General features: G+C 40.9%; 1 protein-coding gene across 2 annotated transcripts in view; it reads right to left on the reverse strand.

Annotated features, from left to right (window-relative positions):
- Window positions 1-4,191, reverse strand: part of TFB1M (transcription factor B1, mitochondrial) — a 49,846-nt gene extending 45,655 nt beyond the window's left edge. For both annotated transcript variants that reach the window (XM_090280009.1, XM_090280008.1), the window contains exons 1-2: window positions 3,974-4,191; window positions 1,296-1,447 (exon numbers count right to left, since the gene is read on the reverse strand). In XM_090280009.1, coding sequence (XP_090136135.1) covers window positions 1,296-1,447; window positions 3,974-4,106 — 285 coding nt within the window. In that variant the 5' untranslated portion in view covers window positions 4,107-4,191. The remainder of the gene's footprint in view (window positions 1-1,295; window positions 1,448-3,973) is intronic.
- Window positions 4,192-9,015: the final 4,824 nt, after the last annotated feature.

A 9,015-nucleotide genomic window follows, 5' to 3' on the forward strand; every position in this document is an offset into this window, starting at 1 on the left:
GAAGCAGTTCAAAGCAAAAATCAATATTAAATTCCACATTTGATCACAGAATGTATACCATATCATTCCAAAATAAAATTACAAATCTGAAAACAATTCTGTCAATAAAGACTGGCAAAATTAGATAAAAGTAAATATTATATAATTTTTTAAAGCATAAAAACTGAATATAGCAAACTAAAAAGAAAACTATCACTAGGTTACTTTTAAAAAAAATCAGATGCATGCACACAAAGGCCTAGATTTTCAAACAAATTTTCTCAAACTGTTCTGGCAGAAAGTAAAGATTTTTCCATTAATACACATACAAATAAATATTAAAATGTACTAATTTTAAACCAATTTGTTCTCTAGTATAAAAACAATAATGCAGATAATTTGACTATTCTATTGGACTTACCTAATAAATTGCTAATGGCTCTTCTGAAGTTTTAGGATTAGGGAAGAATCAAAGGCCCTTCAGCCGTTAAGTGCCCCCAGTGAAGAATTCCCTTTATAAGATCCTGGTTGTACTATTTGCCAACATTTAAAAAATATGTCCCTTCTTATTTTAAATCCAAATCCGCCTCCCTCGCTTCTCACTTATTTGTTCTAACTCTTTCAAGAAGATCAAAACGAGTTTATTCTCTCCCCGCCAACCTTTGATAGGCAGCTCTGAATTCCCTCATTCAAGGCTTCTCTCCTCTATTAGAAATGTGCTCAGTTCCTGTAAATATTTCTCTTATAATAACAGTACCAACTGTTTTAAAGATGCACAAATCGCTTTGTCCACATCTCATCTTGAATTCCTATGTACCGTGGTACCACTTTATTCCTTCAATTAAAAAATTCTCTTACACAAATGCCTAAGGTTAGCAACTACTTTTTCAATTAAGCCAATGTCTTCTCCATCTTCTGCTTGTAGAAATGATGTTATGAACCTAAATGAAGCTCTCAGAAGTCATGCTGAGTCATTATTAACAATATTTATTTTTACTTATTTTTCAAGGAAAGGGCATGACATGCACAGTTTTTTTTTTGTTTTGTTTTGTTTTCTTTTTCTTAAGAGGGTGATACAAAACAGATTGTTTAGCATTAATGAATAAAGCAGATTTATGTAATCCTGGTCAACGGACCACGTGGAGATGCTTGTTAGAAATGCATCTTTCTAGACCTCTCCAGACTATGAATCAAAATCTCTGGCATGGGGCCTGGGGATGTGGCAATTTAATTTAATCCTTGGATACCGTGGGGTTTAAAAGTCATGACCTAAAGATTTAAACTGAGTTTTTGGAAAGACACCTTAAGCATCTCACCTGTAATCCAGGAATAAAGCGACTGTCCTTTTCAACCACCAGAAGTTCAGCAACATTGGCGTTGAGAATGGACCTTGTGATTCCCCCTGGCCCGGGGCCCACTTCGTACACGTAAGCATTGGACAGATTGCCAGCTTTCCTTACGATTTTATCTGGAGAAAAGAAAGTTATCTTGATGACCTTAGCAAATTTTGGTGTGTGGAATTAAAAAAGCAATCGATACAAATTCTTATCAGCCATTATTCAATCAACTAATCTTTTATATACCCCATTAATCCAATTATGTAACCCTCAGCCGAAACGAACATGCGGTGGCCATTCATCATTCTACCACATCGCTGTTGAGAAGTACCAGTCCTTGAACAAAAATAGGATTGCCATGACAAATTTCCTTAACTTAGATGTAGCCAGTATTGTATCTTCTGTTCCTCCTCCAAACCAATCAATCCCTATGAAGAATGGATGGGGTAAGCATGCACCACTTGTCAAAAGTTATTCAACATCGAATATTTGAATGAGCATGACCAGCTTCCCATTCAAAATTTTCAATGTTTCTGTTTAAAAATCCAGAAGCAGCAAAGGCTGGCATTCTCCATTTTTACCTCTAAACATCTGGCTGCTGCTCAGTATGGCAATAGTAACAAGTTCTTAAATCATCAGACTTGCAGAAATTTGGATTCTTGGTGGTTTTCAGTTAAAAGTTAAATTTAGCAGTGGAGGTTTTTAAGCTTTGCGAACATGCAAGTTGATATAGAGAAATTTTTTTTTAAATTAATTAACTTCTTCAAGTTAGCAGACCTTCAGAAATCATGGAAAAGCAGATTAATGAGGATTCAATGCAACCAATCGTCACTTCTTAAAAAAAACATACTAAGGGTTGGTATTATTGACTGAGATGTTAAAATCCAAGCAACTGGGCCTCTGGGCATAGCGGAAATTTAGTCACTAAAAACATACCAGCACTTCTTGGCAGTATTCATTGATATTATATAGTCCCATTTTTGCTTCTGCTATTGAGAACCTACCTTTGTAGGCTTAAAGGAAAAACAGTCATTGGACCATCCAAAAATAGTTTTGTCTATTCATGGTGCAGGGAGGCAATCAGCTTTATAGGCTTTCTCATAACAAATCCTTACAAGACTAACTATCCCAGCTTAACTCCTCTGCACTTTTCCTTTGCCTTGACTGTTTTATTTAGCCAAGGTCATCCAGAAAGCAATTGGAAGGAAGAGTGCAAACTCTAAAGCCAATCCTTCCTCCGATACAGACCAACGCCTCTCAGAGAGAACAGAGACGATACATTAAGCACAGGCGTTATGGGGTGAATTTAATATTCTCATTTTGAAAAGTGGAGCCGGTCAGTGGTGCCGCCCTCAAACTCTTCAGGCACATTCAAACACAAATGTCATCAAGAAGGCACCGTCAATCCACTAAGCTTTGCATTTTAGCCTCGGACAGGGACCTTAATTTCCCTTCAGTTTGTTCCCATAGAAGAGAGAATAGTATCTAGATTCTGGAACTTTCTCCTGGGGGTGAATAAAGGCTCAATGGGAAAATAGATATGAAGGATTTTTTTAAAATGTAAAGACCTGTTTTAGTCCTGAGATTGTTGCTTCATACCTAGAATCTGGCTAATGACTGGCAGAAAAGCTAATTCTGGTTACTTCCAGAACCAAAAAACTTCAGAAGTGGATAACCTTTTAAATTCTTGTTGTAAGACCTACCTCCAAATAACAGATTTAAAGAAAACCGAAGCAGAGTTAAGCTATTTACTCAAAGTCATATTGCTACTGGCAGAATAAAAGCTCCAAAGAAGTCTAAGAAACAAAGCATCGTAGTCGCGCTTTGTTGACGGTACTTCGTTGAACTGAAAAATGAACTTTTGGGGGAGTGATATACTTTCAGCTTCTAAAGAGAGGCCAAATAGAAATATCAAGACGTCAAAAGCACATCTGTAATACCTCTCACTCTTGCAACCTCATCTTTTAGAAGAGAAGATCACTAAGAAATGGTGGTAATGAATTGAACGAATGTATACATCTGCAAAACGCATCAGACTGTGCGCTTCAAACTGGTGACTGTCATCGCGCGGGCGCGGGCACGTAAACTTACTAAACTGTAAGCTCCCGCAGGCACTTTGCCTTGTTCACTGTGACCTCGTGGCTCCAACAGCAGCACGGTTTTTCGATATGCATTTACTGAATGAGTATTTGCACCCACGGAGACTTCTTAGATGCAAGTAAACGTCTCAGTACTGAGTCCTACACGTGACGCTCCTTTCCGACAAGTTATCGATAAAATCCCTGCCCTAATCTAAGTCCGGATAACGGTAAACTGCGCGGAAAGTCACCCTCGCCTGCACGTGCAGCACCATTTCAGTGCTAACACATCGAATTTGGACCGCCCACCGTCGCCGTCCCCAACACGCGCGCCTCCTGCCCTTGGGTCTCCCGGGCGCCTGCACAGCCCGCCCGCACCAGCCCTGCAGCAGCCCGAGCGCGGGATCCCGTGCGCACACAAAGCGTTTCACGCGCCTCCTGGGCGCTGATTCTTTCAGTACAAAGTGGACGGAGGATCTAAGGGCCGGCTGGTCAACTGTGCCCGAAGCTGGACACCCGCTCGCAGGATCCGCGCGAGACCCGTGCCCCACGCCCCCGGGGCACTGATAAACTATCCACCTGTCAGCTTCAAGTCCAGCAGAAAATTCTGGGAGAGCTGCTTCGCCGCCTGCAGTCTGAACAACTTAATGATTTCTCGAATCGTGGGCAATGGCGGGAGACGGAAAGTGCTGACCTTCCCGGAGGCAGCCATGAACCCGCGTGGAGCCGACCCGGCCTCCCGCGGGCCTTTTCCCCCCTGGCTCGGAATGCGGCCGGAGAAGGAGGAGCCTGGAGCACTATGGCCCGCCTTCGCGCGCACCTCATTGGTCGGCAGTATCCTGTCGGAAACGCAGAGAGTGGACAGGAAATCCGGCCGCTCTCCGGACGCATGCGCTACGTTCCGCTAAGTGCGGGGCAGTCTGGGTATATGTTTTTTTCCACACACGAGGGCAGTGGAAGAGCCCTGCGGGAGAAGACTCTCGTGGATGGGCGGGGCCTCTCATGGGTGGACGGAGCCACTCGGAGGTGGGCGGGGCTGGTCAGGAACCGGAAGGGGCGGGCCCGAGGTGCGCGGAGTCTAGCCAGCAGCCTGGGTTTCAGTGCACCTGGCTGAAGGACACGCCCACAGTCCCGCTGTGAATAATTGCGGAAAAGCTGGTGATGAAAGGATTAGAGGGAAAGCGTGGTTGCTAACAAGTCTCTCCTACGGTTAGATGTTTTTTGGGACCTAAGCGCTGCAGGGCCGGACGGCAGGTTTCTCACTTGTCTCAGCCTTAGTGTTTTCATCTCTTAAGTGGACAGAATGTCTCCCTTAAAATTGTGAACACTAAACGAACGAGAGCGGTCACCTGGTGGGCAAATTCAGAACGTAGTGCAGTGCGTGGCGTATGGTAAGCCCCCAGTCAATGGTTGCTGTCGCTACTCTAATTATCTAGCGGGTGAACGCTTCCAGAGGGGTTAAGCAGTATCAGCCCAGCTTGTTCGCGAGCGGCCGAGAAGCAGAATCCAGCTCTCCCGCCCCCTCAAAGTGTATCCACCCAGTGAGAAAAACTGCTTTGTTCAGTACGTTAGGCTTTAGGAAGTATTTTTGTATATATTGAATATTTGTTTCTGAACCTTTCACTAACAATCTTGTGTGATTGGATTAAGTTTAGAGCGGAGGAAACAAAACCTCAGGGAGGTGATACAACTTCATGAAATGTACAAAGCTAGAAAATTGTGGAACCCAGATCTGATCTAAGCTTCCTGAATTGCTCTTTTCTGTTAATCTGCTTATGTATTGAGTATTGGTTGCCACTCTATGTTTCCCTTCCCCAGATTTTCTTATTGCCCCTTCATGCTTCAAGTATTTCAGCCTCCCCTTGCAGTAATAGGAAAGCCAAGAATGAAAGGGAAGGAACATACTACTATGAGTAATAGCTAACATTGTTGAGCTTTTTCCCAAGTACCAGGCTTCACAGCTGATTGCTTTATCTCGTTAACTGTTATAAAACATAGAGTAAGGCTCAGGGAGGTTCTGCAACTTGCCCTAGGATGCACAGCTAACAAGTGGCGGATTTGGGATTTGAGTCCCCAAGTCTGTGTTCAGAGCCTTTAGAGACTTGCCTAGGACGTTGCATCCAAGTACAGAAAAAAGGCTCAGATATGAGTTCAGTCTCTCCGTTATATCGGAGAAAACAGCGAAGCAAAGAAAAATGTTAAAAATCTCTGACAGACTGGAGAATTTAGCTTTTCTAACCTGGCGTGTGTGTGCGCGCACAAATTGCATTGATCACAAGTGAATTTAAATTTTGTTAATTTCTCAGAGTAGTAGCCTAAAATAAAGCTAATGGAAAACCAAGTAACTAGGTATGATATGGAAAAGCCAACCACCTTTTGTTACAGCCATCTTAGAAGGAACTGTGAGATAATCTGATACACTTCTTGGCTTTAGAAATTTGGGGTATGATTCCCACAGAGGTAAGATGATTTGCTCAAGGTGGCGTGGAAATGTAGGTTGAAAGCCTAAACTCCATTCAGAGCCCTTATTGTAACCAAAACCTACTATGCCTGAGAAGGTGTTTATTCACAGTTATATTCATCGTTTCATTTAATCTCACAATGGTCCTATGTAGACGAGATTATTATCCTTATTTTACTGTGAAGAAATAGAGATGAGGTCACTTGACTTTCCCAGAGATGCACAGCAAGGTACAGAGAGAAGATTTAACCTGATTTCTTGCTTTTCTGAGTTCTGATCTCATGGGCCATACTCGTCAAGTACTACGTTTTAAAAAGTTAATTATTTAATTTATGTTAATTTTATAATGTTATTTAAATATATAGAATATAAATCTGAGTATAAACTTAAGTTTAAATTTTCATATGACTATTTAACTAAAACATAATTACAATAAGTGCAGTATAGGCAAAGGTACAAATCCAACCCAAATGATGCTTGATGTTAAATCACTGCTCCTAATGCCGATGGGCAGGGTTCTTTTCTACAGAGTTCAGGACCCATGTGAGTGTGCCATGTAATGACTACATTTTCTCATCAACTTTCTGGATCCCAGCTAACACCAAATCTTTGTTCAGAATTTTTGCCTTTCTCTTGGAAGAACATAGAAGCTTCTTAACACGTCTGCTTGCATCTGCTTTCATTAGCTTTGGAAGCAGCTGAAGTTGAATTACTTGGCACTAGCGCCATCATTGAATACACATGTTGTATGGCTATTATCAGGAGAATGTTCAGATGACTCAGAATGTGCCTACACGAACTTTTAAAAACAGTAACACCAATGTAAAAACAAAATATATATTTTTAAAATTTATTTATTTGTTCATTTGTTTATTTATTTATTTTATTTTTAGAGAGGGGAAAGGAGAAAGAGAGGGAGAGAAACATCACTGTGTGGTTGCCTCTCACTTGTGCCCCCAACTGGGGACCTGATGTGCAACCTAGTCATGTGCCCTGACTGGGAATCGAACCAGCGACAATTGGTTCGCAGGCCGACGCTCAATTCACTGAGCCACAGCAGCCAGAGTTCAAAACAAAATTTTAAAAAGAGCAAAAACACATTTACATGGAGAATTTGTCCCCAGATCTAACTATGACAATTATTGTCTTATACCATGACACCTTAAATAATCAACATGTGTGAGGTTGTGACCTATGTTTACAAAGCAATTTCCCACGTCACCCCACTTAATTCTCGCTTGAATTCCGTAAGTAGGTTTACAAAGTTATTCAGTGAGCACTGTTATAGTGCTAGGAAGTGTCCAGTTGAGTCTCAAGCTCTGATCTCCAATATTTTACCTCTGATGTCTGTTAAATAATCGTTGAGCTGCATACAAAATTCCACCTTAGGAGAATCTTCCAAGTTTTTGATAGTTCTTGAGATTTAATTTTTATCATCATAAATATCTGATTCTCAGTTTTTTAATTTTCAGAAAATTATGCCTAACTCCCCTCAAAGCCTAGGAAGTCAGCAGGAGGTGCTTTAGTAGTGCCTTTCATGTATTAATGCAAATGGTTTTATCCCTTAGAAGTGTACAGTTTCATCAGTTTGGAAGCTTTGAAGTATCTGCTTCATCTAGATATAGATTTTAATATGCTAAAATATTATAATTAATACAGAAATTACTAGCTCCACCTATCAGTGAAGATGAAGAATTACAAGTGATACTGAGTGATATTACGCTAGAATGCAAAATTCTAATTTGCACAAATCCCAGAATGGTTATCTGAGAAAATTACTTATTATCTTAGTATTTATTTCAATGTAAATGATATGTGACTTTATTTGGTATAAGTAATTTAGCAGCTATTCATAGAAAAAATGCTGCTTTCAGAAGGCTGTCATTTTACCAGTTCCTTGAAAGAGACGTGAAAGCCACAAAGAGCAATATCTTCCCGCCACGTGGGAATTTTCAGAGAAAATTAAATGTGGCTTGGAATTGCCAAATTGAACTTTATAAAATGACTATTATTCTATGTAAAGTGCCCTTTTCTGATAGTATTTTGTAATTCTGTATAATATGACTCAATGCTCCAGAGAAATATGAAGAGCTGCGTTTTACACATATTTAGTCTTTTTCAAATAGCTCTTTGATGCCCACCGTTCACAAAGGAACCTAGTGACTTACCTAGAGGGAAGAATAAAATACATGATAATTCTGAGCAGACAGACCAAATGCTTATTCTGTGGGGAAAGAAGAAGGGCAACTTATGGGAGCAACACAGGTTAATTGCTGGAGGGAACTATGTAACAGTTATACTATATTTTTAAATATAGTGTTTCTCACTAGCCCAGGCAGCATTTGAAAGCCTAATAATTATCCCCAAATACCTGTGAATTATTGTCAAGTATCTTAATAGGGTGATGAGGAGAGGAAAATCATTCTACTGAGGATGAGTTGACTCAGTTTTTCCCTACATAACAGAGCAAATCTTTTTATGGATGAAGAAAAAGTCAGCACCTGCCAAAGGTATTGTGAAAATAAATTAGCCTCTATTATATTAATAGTTCATTAGTTTGTCTCAACATTTAATTGATAAAAGGTTAAGAATATGTAAAACTATGAATATGAATACACTTTCATTTAAGGCTTTTCCATGTATTTAAAACTGTTCTGTGAATGGGGAGGCTCTGGAGTCAACAAGTAAATGGGTCTCCCTGGGTATCTTGGTGAAAGCCATCCCACCTGTCCCCAGCAAAGGGACTATGGGTGGACTACTAAAGAAGGCCACATCTATTCCCTTTTCTCTGTTCTAGGTCCTCTCTCCTTGCCCATCTCCACCTCAGTCCCCAGAGACCAAAGAGTGTAACCTAGGCCATAGGGGGAAGGGAGCGCTCCTGTGCACACACCTGGCCTGTGATCCACATTGTTCTACTGAAGTTAGTGAGTTGAAATTATTACACAGCAACTGCCTGCTTGCCCCTCCAGCTGAGAACAGGTGGGTGAAGAAGGATGGCTCAGCTTCCCCAACTTTGAGGAAGAGGGCCAGAGCAGGTTTGTTGGCACCTCCTCATTTCCCTTTTGCCCACCTGGAATCCAGTGCCTTCAGACTACTGTTGAATTGACCATATTCCTTTATCCTCCTAGACTTCCACTCCCCTAAATCATCCAAAATTAAT

The sequence above is a fragment of the Furipterus horrens genome, unplaced genomic scaffold, assembly GCF_987537825.1.
Source record: "Furipterus horrens unplaced genomic scaffold, mFurHor1.1.pri manual_scaffold_6, whole genome shotgun sequence".
Lineage (NCBI taxonomy): Eukaryota > Metazoa > Chordata > Mammalia > Chiroptera > Furipteridae > Furipterus > Furipterus horrens.